The sequence below is a fragment of the Acinonyx jubatus genome, chromosome E2, assembly GCF_027475565.1.
Source record: "Acinonyx jubatus isolate Ajub_Pintada_27869175 chromosome E2, VMU_Ajub_asm_v1.0, whole genome shotgun sequence".
NCBI classification, from domain to species: Eukaryota; Metazoa; Chordata; class Mammalia; order Carnivora; family Felidae; genus Acinonyx; species Acinonyx jubatus.
The window spans coordinates 54076469-54092135 of NC_069396.1; the positions used below are offsets into that span (position 1 = coordinate 54076469).

At 50.1% G+C, this 15667-nt stretch overlaps 1 protein-coding gene across 3 annotated transcripts; it reads left to right on the top strand.

The window, feature by feature from the left end:
* Positions 1-1071: 1071 nt before the first annotated feature.
* On the top strand, positions 1072-11655 carry LOC106973021 (SIGLEC family-like protein 1). 3 transcript variants are annotated; one of them, XM_053210991.1, is made up of 5 exons: positions 1072-3772; positions 4121-4402; positions 4561-4651; positions 9415-9553; positions 10419-11655. In XM_053210991.1, exons 1-5 carry the CDS (start codon positions 3751-3753, stop codon positions 10764-10766), a joined length of 882 nt encoding a protein of 293 aa, XP_053066966.1. In that variant the 5' UTR covers positions 1072-3750; the 3' UTR covers positions 10767-11655. The 3 variants fall into 3 exon arrangements, with proteins under 3 accessions (XP_053066966.1, XP_014925555.1, XP_053066967.1); XM_015070069.3 differs by having other exon boundaries at positions 3007-3772; positions 4549-4651; XM_053210992.1 differs by lacking the exons at positions 9415-9553; positions 10419-11655 and adding an exon at positions 7732-8301 and having other exon boundaries at positions 3021-3772; positions 4549-4651.
* The last annotated feature ends 4012 nt before the right edge of the window (positions 11656-15667 follow it).

Below are 15667 nucleotides of genomic sequence, written 5' to 3' on the forward strand. Positions count from 1 at the left end.
AGGCAAAGGGGTTTGGAATTTATCCTGTCAGCCATAGAAATGTCTTTTATTGCTCAAATACCTTTTTTTTTTAGTTTATTTATTATTTATTTTGAGAGAGAGAAAGAGAGTCGGGTGGAGGCAGAGAGAGAGGAAGAGAAAGAGAATCCCAAGCAGGCTCTGTGCTATTAGCGTAGAGCCCAATGTGGGGCTCCATCTCACGAACAGTGAGATCATGACCTCAGCTGAAATCAAAATGCTTAACCAACTAAGCCACCCCAGTGCCCCATTGTTCAAATACCTCTTAAATATATCCCGTCCTCTCCACCTCCATAGCCACGGTTCCAGCTCAGGATGCATTATCTTTCTGTTAAACTATTTCTTTCTCCTTGATGCAGATCCATAGTGATCTTTATGACACCCCATGGTTCAAACCTGTTCCCCCATGGTTCAAAAACTTTCTGTGGTTCCCATGATTTCCTAATCAACTTGGGAGAGAGGCCAAGCTTCTCAGCCTGGCATTTGAGGTCCTTCAAAGGGGGAGGACTCAGAGGTGACAGCTGGAGGGGAAAGAAGAAAGACATGGTATTTGGACTCTAGAGAGACTCATGGAGACACTGCTCTATCCTTGAAGCTCCTCAGCCTCTGTTTCCATGAGACTCCTGATTCTTTAGGCAAATGGAACCTAAGAGTGATTGAAGAGACAAAAACCCCTAGTGGGCTATGAATTTACCTCTACCTCCACCTCATGCCACTTCCTGCTGACTCTCTCCTCATCAATTCCAAATCTTGCCCTCCACAACATACAGATCTGAGGTCAGAGTTAGCAGCAGGCTAGGACCTGGCCCTCTCTTTTCCCTGAGACCGTTAGTGCTGATGACATTGCCACTGTCATGGTTCAGTAAGTGCAATGAGAGGTAGGGTGGGAAGTGTCTGAGGAAGCCAAGAAAGGGTAGGGGTGAGGTGGGTATGGGTGGGGGGTGGAAGACAGGCAGGGCTGAAGTAAGGTGAAGAGGTTAGACATAGAGAATTAAGTACTTTATAAATACTAAATAATAGACCTCTTCCATGTGCATATTCTGTGACCCACTGCGGGTCCCATTTCATCTACCCAATAACTCCATGAGGAATTATTGTCCTCATTTCACAGATGAGGAAGCAGGCTCTGGGAGATTCAGCAACTTGCCTAGAAATTTCTCTGTTGGAGTACCCAGGTGTTCTGACTCCTAGTGCCATTTTAGTGCCACACCACTCTAGAACTTTAGTGATAATAAATGTATATACATCTTCTCTCTCAACACCATCATCTGTGTGGTGGGTGTCATTAAGTCACATCTTAGAGCAGAGAAATAGCATGGTGAATAACATGTGAAAAGCCAGTCCCAGGCTTGATGCTGTTACTCCTTTCTCTGTAACCTGGACCAATGCCTTTAACCTCTCTGAGCCCCAGTTACCCAATGTGTCTAAGGGACTATAATAAAATCATCATGAGGATGGCTTAAGCTGATTTCTATGAAGGTATTGAGAAATCTGTAAACACTTACACAAGTCAGTATTACTACCGTAATTTTAAGATGGCATTGCTAGAAGTGGCCTCAAGAACCGTGAAGTTCACCACCCATCCATTTTGTACAAGAGAGAGCTGTCATCTGGTAAATGAAGAAGGGAAGAGAATAATTGTTCACCTAAGAGCCAACAGCTAAGTTCCAATCTACAATTATTATAAGGCACCATGTGCATCTGGTTAATGTATCTCATTCTCACAACATTGCAGCATTGGTAATGTTGTGCCTGTTTTTCTGATTGAGAAACCAAGATTCAGAAGTGGGGCTACATGGCCAACTTCACAAGATACAATTACTACCAACAATAAGAACAACAAAAAACCCAGAAGACTAAATTGGGGTGGTGCAGTTAGGGGTCCACGAGACCACCCTCAGGTTCAATGATTCACAAGAAAGATTCCCAGAACTCAGCAAAAACTGTTATATTTAGTTACGGTTTATTATAGCAAACAAATGGAGATTGAAATCAGCAAGGGAAAAGGCATGTAGGGCAGTATCTAGGAGAGACCAAGAATGAGCTTTCAGTTGTCTTTTCCCAGTAGAGTTGTGCATACAGTATTTACTTCTCTTGGCAGTAATGCTTGGCGATATGCATAGTATTGCCAAGCAGAGAAACTCACCGAGCTTTAGTGTCCAGGGTTTTTATTGGGAGCCTGGTCCCACAGGCATGGGTGACCTTAGTCTCCAGCTACTTCAGAGGTCAAGCTGATACCACATGTGACCCAAGGTCCCCACCAAAAATCACACTGTTCACGTAGACTACCTGGCATGGTCCATTCCCCTAAGTAAATAGACACTCTTATCAGGTAAGACATCCCAAGGGCTTAGAGGTTACCTCCCTGGAGCTGGGCAAGGGCCAAACCTTTCTAGGGTAAGGTTAATCCTTTAATGTACACGTAGGATATTGGAGGGCACTAGCGTCAGTTTTTCAACGTGAATCTCTCTCCTATGGGGTTACATTCTGTGTTTTGGTGGAAGTCAAGAAGGTACCAGTGGAAGAAGTATAATCTTTTGAATATTTGAACTTCCCAAGGAATCCCCAAGCAATTCTGTGCCTGTGGCCTACTGGCTTAATAAAAATATCATGTCCCCCATAGCTATAAATCAACTCAGTGCTACCATAGATGATAACACCAAAGGCACATTCCACACTATTTGGAATCTTGAAGAGTGTACCCTGCTGATCCATAATGTACTTAAAAGGGACATCATGACACACTTATTCTGTACAGATATAGAACACAAGAGTTCTTCCTGTGGGAGGATATTGAACTCTCCATATCAGGTGATATTCAGTCTCATGCAGTGGGTGGTTTGTAAAGGAAGAACTCCAAGAAGACATATTGGTAATTGTGTGGTTTTTACCTCACAGGGCACTGGGCTTTTTAAACCTTAGGTATTTCATTTTTACAACAATAATACAATGACATAGGTATAATTGATAACTTATGTTTCTAAGTAGAAATGGCAAAGAGAAAGGAAGTGACTTAGCCAACAACATCCAGCAGATAAGAGGTGGAGGCGGGAAATGATCACAGATCTGCTGGGAAGGGGCAGAGCTTGAGGGGAGAGTTGGATTGGGAAGGAAGACAGCATAGGAGCTGGCCCTAGGAGGTCTGGATGGGGGGACAGGTAAGGAATCATAGGCAATGTAGATCCTCAGAAAATGCACTCACCCTCAGTCTTCAGAGTGCAGTGTCCAGGTTCAAGCTCTTCCTCTTTCAGCAAGTCTCCTCCATTTGCTCACCTACAAAGTGCAGAGAAGGGAAATATACTTGTGAAAATGCAACAATCCCGGGTTCCATGAGGTTATTGGGGTGGCGGGGAGGAGTACCAAGTAAGCTAATGGGTGAGAAACCACTTTGTAACTTGGAAATACTGTGCATCAGTTAAATGTCCATGAGGATCCCTTGTTTCAGTCCCAGTCTGTCTTTCCCTTCAGACCAGACCCAGAAAGCAGAGCTCCACGACCTAGAGATTCTTGTGGCTGGAGATCCTGTGACCTTGACCTGTACCATCAAAGGCACCTGTGCAGAGAAACCAAAGCCCTTTTCCTTTCCTGGAATTGGCCCACTCTGTCCTCCAACACAGACGGCTCCAGCAACTCCTCCTCCTGGTGCCGCACTTCACCCCAAAGCCTCAGGATTATGGCACCACTCTCAGATGTTATTTGAACTTCTCCCTAGCTAAGTTGACCAGAAGTAGCATGGTCATGTTCCAGGCGGTCTGTAAGTGCTGGTGGGCAAAGGAAGATGCAGAGTCTCAGAGAACTGGTGGGCTCAAGAGAAATTCCTGAGTCCTGGGGTGGGGCTGGGTGGGAGGAGTCTGGGAAGCTGTCACATCTTCTCAGGGCTTCTATGGCTGGAAGGCCAGAGGTAAGAGCTGAGCCAGAGTCAGAGATAGATGAGGAAAGAGGATGTAGGGTAACTGGTCTGTGAAGTCCTACTCCTCTGGGCTTCCAGAAACTCTTTCCAAAGCTCCTTGAGAATCATGAATAAGGAAAAGGCTGGGTCCTGAAGGACGTAGAAAAGGGAAGTCAGGATACCTTGCTGATTGCTGACCTTCCCTTCCCGTAGCACCCACTAGGCTGCTCTATTCATCTTGCTCCTTGGAGAAGACTCTACAGTGCAACTGTTCCTTCCATGGGATCCCTACACCCTCTGTGCAGTGGTTGATGGAAGGTGTTCCTGTGGATGTGAACAGCACAGACAACATCTTCCAGGTGACTTCCACCATAATTGGCCCCTGGACCAACAGCACTATCAGCCTCATAGGGGAGCCAGAAATAGTCATGAGTCTCCGCTGTGAGGGGAAGAACCAGTTTGGAACCCATACTTCAAGCATCTTCCTCCTACCAGGTAAGTACACAGGGGACTACTGACTGAGCTAGAATGACAGCACCTGGGGACCAAGATGAGGATGGGCACAGGGCCAGAGGGAAGAGGAGTAGCTCAGACTTCACAGCCTTAGAAGAAAAAACACTCTCACTTCCCTCTGATTCCAGATAAACGTTCAGTTTACAGTGTGTTCATGAAGGGGCTGATCCAGGGCATTGTGTATGGATCCATTGCATCGGCACTGTTCTTCTTCTTCCTTGTCCTCCTTGCGTGAGTATCAGGTTGAAATTCATCATCAAGCCTTTTCCAACACCTACTACATTTATTTATGTCCCTTATTCCCTTCCATTCTTCTCCAGTATTTGCCTTAAGGCTATAAATTTCCCTCTAAGCACAACTATAGCTGCATCTCACAAATTTTAATATAAAGTATTTTAGTATCACTTGGTTAAAATATTTCTAATTTCCATTACGATTTTTTGACCCATGGGTTTTTTCCTCAGGCACAACAGCATTCTCTAATAATTCTCTTTTCTTTATTTCTACCTTAAATCCAGTAAGTGGAAAGAATATACTATGCATGATTTCAATTCTTTATTTTCTTTGTGGCACAATTTTTGTGTAGTTTTTATAAATATTCCACATAGGCTTAAGAAATGTATATTCTATATTTGTTGAAGGAAGTGTTCCATTGATATATAGCCTTTAAATCAAGTTTACTGATCATGTTTACATCTTCTCTAGTTGTACTGTGACCTCTACTCGATGCCCTTCTCTGCACGTCACCTCGCATCTCTGCCCCTTTCTCTCACCTGGCTGAAATTTAGTCATCGCTTAGGGCTCAGCTCACAGCCCTCCCATCATGCACTCCAGGAAACTTTCCCTGGCACCTGGACTGGGTGCGTTTTCAAGGCCCCCCCCCCCAGGCAACTGGGCTTTCAGATATTGTCAGTGCTAATGGTTCTACTCTATTGTGACTAAGTGTGGATATCTTTTTTTGTTTGTTTGTTTGTTGTTGTGTACATCTGGCCTTTTTCATCTGTGATCTGGTGTATTTTATCAATTCTGGAAATTTTTCAGCCATTACTGCATCCACCCTTTCCTTTCACTGTGGGCTTCTCATTTAATATTTCTCAGACTTTTTTTTTTCTCTGTTTTACCTCTTGCCCTGTGTCCCGTATTTTCCAGGGACGTAGACAAGTGAACAAGTGCTAGGTTAGAGGTCCATACAAGGGAGATACCAAGAGGACCCCACTGCTTCAGAATCTCCATCTTTGTAGGGGAGGGTAGCATCCATACCGCCTAGAAATCTTCCCACCCACCCTTGGGGAGCTTTCCCCAACAGACAACTCTGTCAGTATCACAGATGTTTTCTTTCTTTCCCCAACTCTCTTATCTCCTCCCCCTCACTCTCAGCAATAAGTTTTACCTACTTCATAGGAAAAAAAAGCAACTCCCCAACACCTACAGTTATTGCCACTGGCACTGGTGATTTACTCCTTGCCTTTTTCAGAGAAGAGGCATCCCTCTTCCTGTCCAAGGTTAGCCTCACCTCCTTTGCCTGGGAATCCATCTCCTCCACACTCCATTAATCATCCCTTCTGTCTCTTAAATTTTCAATCATTCTTTCTTTACTGGCTCTTTCTCTGAAAGATATAAACATGCCCAAATCTCTCCTGCGTCAGCCCCACAAACTCCTCCTATGTACCATCCAATTTTTTTGAGAGAGAATAGCTTATACCCGCTACCTGATTCTCCTCACTCTTACATTCTTCAATCCCTTGCTGTCTGCTCTCCAGCACCAAGCCACTGAAATGGCACTGTCTGAGGCAGCCAGTTATCCTTGCTCTCAAAATTATTCTCAGGATCCAATGGCAGATGTTCTATATCTTTCTTGTTCACTTTAGGTGGCGTTTATGATTCTGGTTGGGGTGGGGGTAAGGCCCTCCTACACATGGGTTTGTTTTTTTTTCACAGCGAAGAAGTATGGCGAGGCTATCTGCTGAAAATGACGTGGGTGGGGGCAGGGGTGGGGGGAAGGGATCAGGAAGAATGGTAATGATGGTGAGGTGGTTGGAATGGCCACTGAAGAGAATGAGTGGGATCCACACAAGAGCAAGGAAAACAATTGGTGACCAGCAACAGAGGCCCAGTGGTGACTGCAGGTTGCTCATTGTTAGCAGCACCAAGCATCATTGCTATGTCATGTTTCCTCCCAGCAGCTGTCATTGGAAGAAAAGGGGTGAATGGCAGCATTGATCTGGGTTCGGGTCTTTACAGGCAGGGTGCCATGGAAGGGTGACAGGATGGGAGACCAAAGAGACTGTGGAAGCTGGAGGGAGAGGGCACTCAAGTGGACAGCTGTTGTACCCGGTGGGGCGGGCGATAAGGAAGAGAAACCAGGAGGGCCTTCACAGGCATAGAGTGTGGCGTCTTGGATCTGAAGCCTCCATCTGTGAGATCAAAAAACAGAAACACAAGACTAGATAAGAGCCCAAGAAAGCTGAACAGAACAGGGGATTCTGGGTGGCTCAGTCAGTTGTCTGACTCTTGGTTTCGGCTCAGGTCATGATCTCATGGTTCATGAGACTGAGCCCCACATTGGACTCTGTGCTGCCAGCGTGGAGCTTGCTTGGGATTCTCTCTCTTCGCCCTCCCAACTTTCTGCCCCTCCCCTGCTCATGTGCACGTTTCTACTCTCTCTCAAAATAAATAAACTTAAAAAGAAAGCTGAATAGAACAGAACTAGGCATACCATGGGTTTATTATGGTTTAAACTGTCATAGGTGGAAGTTTCGACAGATGATGCATATGGGATAATGGTTTAAGGAGATAAGTCACATTAGTCAGGATTCTTCCAGTTGTGAGTGACGAGAGCTGAATTCAGCAAGCTCAAGGAACGAAGAACAGTTATTTGTTGCTATATCACAGTCCCCTAAACTTAGCGACCTTAAACAATGGGGTCCCACCTGAATGATTCTTCAGCTTCCGTGGTATCCACAGAGGTCACTTGGTATTTATCTAGCGGCTGGGCTGGCTGGGCTGGAAAGTCCAAGGTGCCTTCATTCATGTGCCTGACATTTTTCTGGGGACAGCCAGAAGGCTGGGCTCATCTGGGCCCCTCTCACTTTCCATGGAGTATCAGGGCCTCTTTTATCATGGTCTCTCCAAGGCAGAAGTCACCAGCCCTCTTTAAGGCTATGCCTGGAATTAACAGAGTGTCACTTCCATCATATTCTCTTTGAGCAAGTCATAACCTAGCCAAGATTCAAGGGGAAGAGAAAACTTGAGACCCCATTTCTCCATGGGAAGAGTGCCAGAAACTTGCAGCCATCTGTAATCTGCTACAGGAACATATTGACCATCTGTTAAGTCGAAGACTTCAACAGCAGAGATTCATTTTCTCATGGTTCTGGAGGCTGAAAGTCCAAGATCAAAGTGCCAGCAGGATTGGTTTCTCCTGAGACTCTTCTCCTTGGCTTGCAGATGGCCACCCTCTTGCCTCTTCACCTGGTCATCCCTGTGTACAAGCACACCCCTGTCTGTCCCTCTTACAAGGACACCAGTCATATTGGATTATGAGGGCCTCATAATTGAAATTGGGTGCCTCAATTTAACTTACACCTCATTGAAGCCCCTATCCAAATACAGCCCTATCAGTTAGGGCCCATCCATATGAGCTCATTTTACCTCAGTTACTTTTTTTTCTTCTAATTTTTTAATGTGTATTTATTTATTTTGAGACAGAGAGCAAGCAGGGGAGGAGCAGAGAGAGAGAAGGGAGAGAGAGAATCCCAAGCAGGTTCCACACTGTCAGCACAGAGCCTGATGTGGGGCTCAGTCTCACAAACCATGAGATCATGACCTGAGCCAAATCAAGAGTTAGATGCTTAACCAACTGAGCCACCCAGGCACCCTACACATGACGTTATTAAGAGTCTGCTGTCTCCGTGTCTTTGTTCTGCTTCCTTCTGTGTTCACTTGACCTCTGGAGGCTCTTTCCTTCCACCTAGTGGCAAGATGGCCAAAGCAGCCCCATGATTATATTCTCTGATCTCAGCGACTCTAGCTGAAATAGAACTTGTCTTCCTCTTGGTGATACATCAATCCCAGAGAAGACTCTGATTGTCCCTGCTTGAGTCACAGGCCCATCCTCAACTAATGGCCTGTCCAGGTGGATAAAGTACTTTGGTGGGCCAGTCCTAAATCTGTGTACTGTGCTGCTCCAGTCCCATGGAAACCATAATTAAAGCTCCTACACATGCTTCCCCCTCACTCCTTCCCCTTCCTGACTGACCCCAGTGCTTCCCCGTGTGGCCTTGTGTGGCACAGGGTGCCCCCTCTCAGAAACTTTGAATAACAAAGTGTCTTCAATGGCAGTCATCCCTCAATTTGTTGGCTTCACCATACCTGAATACAAACAAAATCCCACGTGCATGCCCACTCCTTGGGAAGAGCCAGACTGGGCACAGCAGGGGAACCAGTGAGCAGGGTGGTTGCCATTGCCAGGGCAAGAAAGGAAGGGACCAGTCGTGTAATCAATGGTGCATCTTAACGACAGAGCACTATGCAGCTGTAAAAAAGGCGAAGGAAGCTCTCTGTGTACTAATATGCACACATATGCCAAAAATACTAAGAGGAAAGGTGCAAAAAAGATTTGTCTAGGAAAAAAAAATCGTATACGTATTGAGACATTAGAGGGCTGGAAGCGAAGCTGAGGAGAGGCACAGCTGTGGAGGGCCACTGAGCGGGAGGGCTGGGACTTTGTGCTGGGAGTGCTGGGGAGCCATGGGAGGGCCGGGAGCAGGGGAGTTGCAAGCTATCTCTGGGGCATGAGGCCAGGAAAGAGGCTAGGAAGAGGATCCAGCTCAAGAGAATAGGGATTTGTATCTGCATTTGATGAGGGCAGTGCAGTGCAGGTCACAGAACCAGCAAATGGAGGGAAAATTGGTCTTCTGACCCCCAGCCCAGGGAACGGGGAGGGGGTGGGGGAAGACTAAGCACAGTATTAACCACAAGGCTTGTTGCCCTAGAATGAAGATTCTTAAATGGTGGGAGGACAGTCACATTCCCAAGGCCAGAGAGACCCCAATTATCCAGAAGCCAGAGCTGCCGGAGGAGCCAGAAACAGCCGTGGAGTCTGAAGCCAAAACCCCTGGGCCTCAATTGGAAGTAAGTCCCTGGGCTCGACAGGGCCACCAGCCAGGCTGCTGCACAGCTGACGCCAGCTGATCTCCACAAGCTGCCGGAACTCACCCACTGCCTAGCAGCACCACTGGGGAACACTGGTTAGAAACAAGGATTCTCAGGGGTCCCTGGACCTGTGAACCCAGCCCCCCAGGGTCAGAGCCCAGAGGGCAGCAATCTCTCCTGCGCATTGCGAGTCGTGGCCATTGGCAGGGCTGGGCCTGAACAGAGGTCTGTCTAGTTCCTCAAGCCAAGTCCGTGCCATGGATGGTGAGGACCCTGAGGGGCTCCAGGCCCAGCCCCTGCCCCACCTGGGGAGGCACCCTTGGCCACAAGTGGCTGCTGCCCTGCCAGGAGAGAACAGTCAGTACCAGAGAGTGGGGCCTTCTCAGTCTGCTCGGAGCTGCCCTAACAGAGTGCCACAGACTAGGGAGCTTAAACCACACAGGTTTATCTTCACAGTGCCAGAGGCCAGAAGGCCAAGATCAAAGCGTCCGCAGGGCTGGCTCCTTTGGAGGCCTCTCTCCCTGACTTACAGACGGCCACCTTCTCCCTGCGTCCTCACGTGGCCTTCCCTGTGTGCATCTGTGTCCTAGTCTCCTCTTTGTATGAGGCCACCAGTCATAATGGATTAGGGCCCACCCTAATGGCCTCATGTTAACTTAATCATCTCTTTATAAAGGCCCTGTTTCCAAATGCAGTCGCCTGGTGCTGGGGATTAGGGCTTCAACATATGAATTTGGCAGTGGGCGGGCACAATTCAGCTATTTGTATCCTCTGTTGATGGGGACCCAGAAAGGGGAAGGGCTTGGCCAGGGCAGGGGAACACCAGGACCTGGTTTTCTCACAGTCTAGGGCTCCCGAGAGAGGACAGACCATGGACAGACAGACTCCCAGACGGATCAAGACACAGGCATGGATCGAAGATGTGGAGACCGACCGGCTCAGCCAGACCTCACAGACCTACAGGGCAGGAGCAGCCACTTTGTCTGAGACCCTAAGACCGGAGACCACTGCTAGGAGCTCACGCATTCCCTGGGCAGACATCCCCCAAAGACTCCTGGGTGCTGGGCCTCTTGGTCAGCCCCCACCAGGGACACACCTGCTTCCTGCCCTTGAGCCACACGGTCTGGGCCGGCAGGCGAATGTGCAGGAGCACGGAGGACGGACAGAGGAGCCTGGGGGGAGGCAGCGCTAGGAAATGGGCTAATGCTGTGGCAGAGGCCACACGGGCACTGTGACCCAGAGTGACCAGTCACCCTCCTGAGGCCTCGGGCGCTGCCAAGCAAATCCGCCCTCGGCGTTCTGCAGAGAGAAACAGGGAGCTGTGGGAGGGAAGCGCCTGAAACACTAAAGAAGCCCCAGAGGCCTCTCTGCAGGGACACTGGGGATCATGAAGCCCATCCTCCACACCCCGACATTGCAAACAGGGAAACCGAGCCTCAGAGTGCCTCAGGCCACACAGCAACACTGTGCACTGCTCAGGACCCCTCCATCCCAGGACCTTTGATCCCTGGAGCAGCTCTCCCCATCCCTGGCCATTTTCTCCTGCACTAAGATTCTAGTGCACAGGTTGCAAAATCAAAAGCCCACATTGGCCCCGCAGGTAACAAAATGGGTGCCGTTGGCCTGGTGGGGACCTGGTCCATCTTGAGAGCAGGCTCCCCACCTGAAGGGGGTGCCAGCAACAGCGAACTCAGCTCCAACTCTTACCTCCCGACAGGAATGAGATCTGAACTGCTGGGTCTTCTGGTTTTTGTTTTAATGTATCTGTCCTCTACCTCTGTCTGTCTGTCTGTCTATCTATCTATCTATCTATATCTATCATCTATCCATCCTCTATCTATCTATCTCTGTATTTTCAGAAGAATCCAGACACCTAGGTTCTAGTGTGAAATTTCTGGATTCACACACGTTAGTAACAGTGTTTAAAAAGCACCTTGGGTCCTGGGGCGCCTGCGTGGCTCAGTCATTTAGGCATCCAACTCGATTTTGGCTCAGGTTGTGATCTCATGGTTCGTCAGGCTCTGTGCTGACAGTGTTGGGATTCTCTCTCTCCCTCTCTGTCCTTTCCCGCTCGTACACTCTCTCTCTCTAAAAATAAGTAAACTTAAAAAAAAAAAAAAGACAGCATAGATCCATGTAAAGCCCCGTGTGGACCTATCACTTGCAAGTCTGATCAGAAGCATAGACCTGGAGGAGACACCTTTTGTCTAAACACACCTCCTGCCCAAAGGAGGTGTGGTCATTCAGAATGCGAGCACCTTGCCCAGTGGAAACAATCCCCAGACCTTGGGAAGAGGCTTGGGTCTGGAAGAATGAGGAAGAATTATTTGGGTGGAGAAGGACGTTCCAGGAATTCGTCCACTCGTCTGCCACAAATGACTGCAGTGGCCTCGTGTGCCAGGCCCTGGGCTGGGGACACAGATGAGTGAGGTCCAGGTGCTGCGCAGCCAGGGCTGCATAGGGGGAGCCTCTGGAAGGGGGAGGGACAGGGGCCAGCCCTGGGAAGAGAGCGTGTGGCCCCAGCTGGGAGCCGGAGCATTGCCGTCGCGCTGGGCAGACGTGCTGGGGGCAGGGGAGCCACAGGAGGGAAGCTAGGAGGCAGGAGCCCTTGCGCTCCCGCAAGGGGGCGACGACAGGGAGAAAGGAGCCGGGCAAAACGCCACCGGCTGGGCCCGAGGAGTCACCCAGCCCGCTCTCCAGAGAAGCTAGAAGGACTGATGCTTGGAGGGCACACATGGCAAGTTCAACTTCAGCGGCCAGCGGGTTAAGGACTCCCAGACACGGCGATACCTAGTTCAGGAAAAACGGACTGTCCCCGTGGGGGAGTGGCAGGGTGGGGGTGGCGGGGGCGGGAGCCCGCAGCAGCTCCACAAACAAAGATGAGGTTGGAAAACGCATCCCCGGCCAAGGAGAGGCTGCAGGGCCGACCTCTTTCTCCAGAGTCCCTGGCTCCCCATCCATCTCACACGCCCTCCCCCAGCCCGGTTCCAGGCTCAGTTAACCCCTGGTGTGCCCGCACCGAGCTGCGCTTGGAGGATGGAGGACAGGGCTGCCACTGTCCCTGCCTCTCCAGCGGAGGGATCCCCCGCGGTCACTGCAGCAGGGCCGAGAGAGCATGGAGCTTCGGGATCAGCCGCCGCGCGCCGCCGGGGCTGGGCTACCTGTGCCGGGACCCCAGCGCTGCCCTATCCCCAGCTTCACCTGCGGAATGGGACCATAACCTCCTGCGTCGCTGTGAGGGGGGAACGTGTTCCCGGCTACCTGGCACCGCGGGACGTTGAGGGCCCCGGCTGGCAGCTCTCGTCGGTTTGAGCTCTTTGCTCCAGGTCCTGTTCTAAGCCCATCAACATCCTCCCATTTGTATCCACCAGAGTCCAGCCCAGGAAACAACCAGTAGCCGGTCCATATGAAGAGATTTATTGTGGGGCGCCTGGGTGGCTCCGTTGGTTAAGCGCCCGACTTCGGCTCAGGTCATGATCTCGCAGTTGGTGGGTTCGAGCCCCGCATCGGGCTCTGTGCCCGGACCCTGCTTCGGATTCTGGGTCTCCCTCTCTCTCTCTGTCCCTCCCCCACTCACACTCTGTCTCTCTCTCTCTCTCAAAAATAAACAAACATTGAGAAAAAGAGAGATGTATTGCAAGGAATTGGCTTATGTGGCTGTGGGGCTGGCTAGGCACGCCTGACATCCGGAGTGCAGGCTGTCAGGAGGCTCTCAGGCTTGTGAAGCTATTGTCCCCCAGCCGAATTTCGTCTCCTGGGAATCCAATCTGCTCTGAAGACCTTTCAACTGATTGAATCAAGCCCACCCAGATTATTGAGAACTATCTTGACTGATTAAAGATGTCAGTCACACCCATGGAATACCTTTCGGGCAACACTAGGTGGAGGTTTGACTGATGGGGACCTCTGGCCCTAGCCAAGTTCGCGCGTAAAACTGACCCCACCGTTTGATCCCCACCCCAGTGCTGGGAGGTGGACGCTATTATTATTTCCATGCTGTGGGGAGGGACAACGAGACTCAGACAGGTTAAGGAGCCTGCCTGATGAGCACAGATAGAGACATGGGAGCCAGTGCTCGGACACCCCCTACCCGCCCTGCCTGGGGCAGTGAGTATCTTCAACTGATGTTAATAACACCCAGCACATTTCCAGGGACATGACAGTGGCAGTTACAGAGTGGGTGATCGTACCTGACCTTTCGTGGGGAGGAAGCTGGTGAAGAGGGTAAGGAGTTATTCTTTTTTTTTTTTTTTTTCCTTTGAGAAAGAGAGAATCCCAAGCAGGCTCTACACTGTCAGCACAGAGCCCAATGCAGGGCTCGAACCCATAAACTGAGAGATCATGACCTGAGCTGAAACCAAGAGTTGGATATTTAGCCAACTGAGCCACTCAGGAGCCCCAGGGGTTATTTATTCTTTTAAAAAATGTATAGAGGAGCTCCTGGGTGGCTCAGTCAGTTAAGCATCCAACTTTCGATTTCGGCTCAGGTCATGATCGCATGGTTCGTGAGTTCGAGCCCCACATCAGGCTCTCTGCTGTCAGCACAGAGCCTGCTTGGGATCCTCCGTCTCCCTCCCTCTCTGCCCCTCCCCCGCTCAGGCTCTTTCTCAAAATAAATTTAAAAACTTTCAAAAAGTGTATTGAGAGCCTGCTATGTGTAAGGGACTTGGGACGTGGTGCTGAATGAGACAGAGCTCCCTTGGGGAGCTTAGAGCCTGGTAAGGGAGAAAGACTGGGCAAGGTAAGCAGACTAGAATAAGTAAGCAGGATGCATGACAGGTAAGGGAGATAGGGAAAACAGTGGGTGTCCCTGCTTGGCCAAGGGTGGCCGTGGAAGGCCTCTCAGAGGAGGTGAAGATCTTGGAAGAAGAGAATCCAGGCAGAGAACAGAGGTGAGCAAAGGCCTGGGGGCTGAGTGCCTGGTGTGTCTGCAGAGAGGAAAACGCCAATGCAAGAATTCTCCAGAAGTGGGGGCGGCGGGGGGGGGGGTGCCTGGGTGGCTCAGTGTGGGTTAAGCATCCCACTCTTGATTTCAGCTCAGGTCATAATCTCATGATTCATGGGTTCGAGCCCCACATCGGGCTCTGTGCTGACAGCGTGGAGCCTACTTGGGATCCTTTCTCTCCCTCTCTCTCTGCCGTCCCCCCCTTGTGCACTCTCTCTCTCTCTCTCAAAGTAAACTTAAAAAAAAAAAAAATCTCCAGAAGGATGCTGCAGTTCCCTCAGGACCCAACCAAGAGCCCCTTGAGAACCCACAAACACGAGGCGTGGGCCCCTTCCAAGACCACATTACTTTTATTTGAACTTCCAACTTTGGGCTTTAACGAATTACTCATTTTCAAAGAGGTTTTGCGGGAGCAAGTTACAAAGGGGAACAGAACGAAAAAGCAAAACCCTGGCCTCATCCCAGTGCCCAGAGACAACCCGTTGCCCCCCGTGCCTGTGTTTCCCCCCACCGCTGAGAAGCAGCGCTGTGGCCCCCAGGGGCCACCAGACAGGAACCAAGGAAGGCTGCTAGCAGGCAGGGAAGACAGCATTCTCTGGCCACCCACCCTCCGGCATTCAGCCTGTGCCTCTCTCTGGCCAAACCCACCTTGAGGTCAAAGGGCAGGGGAGCTTGCTGATGTGGTCAGTAGAGGTCAGCCTCCCAGGCATGGACCAGGGGCGTGGAGGATAGTGGGGACATGTAGTGTGAGGCCGAGTAATGGCCCCCAAAGATACCAGATCCTAATCCCTGGAACCCATGGACGCTACTCCACGAAGGAAAAATGGTCTTTTCAGATGTGATTGAATGAAGGATCCTGAGGGGATTATCCTGGATGATCCAAGTGGGCCCTAAATACAATCACAGTTACCCTTACGTGAGGGGCGGAGCTTGGAGCCACACAGCCACAAGCCAAGGAACGTGCAGGTGGTGACCAGAAGCTGACAGAGGCAGGGGACAGATTCTCCCCCACCCAGCCCCAGAAGCCTCCGGAGGGAGTATGGCCCTGTCGACATCTTGATTTTGGCCCCGGGGGGACATCAGTGTCAGACTGCTGGTCTCCAAAACCGGGAGGGAACAGCGTGTGTGGTTCTAAGCTTCCATGTTTT

Coding starts and splice junctions, on each gene's coding strand:
- LOC106973021 (XM_015070069.3), top strand. CDS start 3,751: ATGGTCATGTTCCAGGCGGTCT. Junction 4,652..9,414: donor TTCTTCCTTGTCCTCCTTGC/GTGAGTATCAGG, acceptor TTGTTGCCCTAG/AATGAAGATTCTTAAATGGT. Junction 9,554..10,418: donor CCCCTGGGCCTCAATTGGAA/GTAAGTCCCTGG, acceptor GTTTTCTCACAG/TCTAGGGCTCCCGAGAGAGG.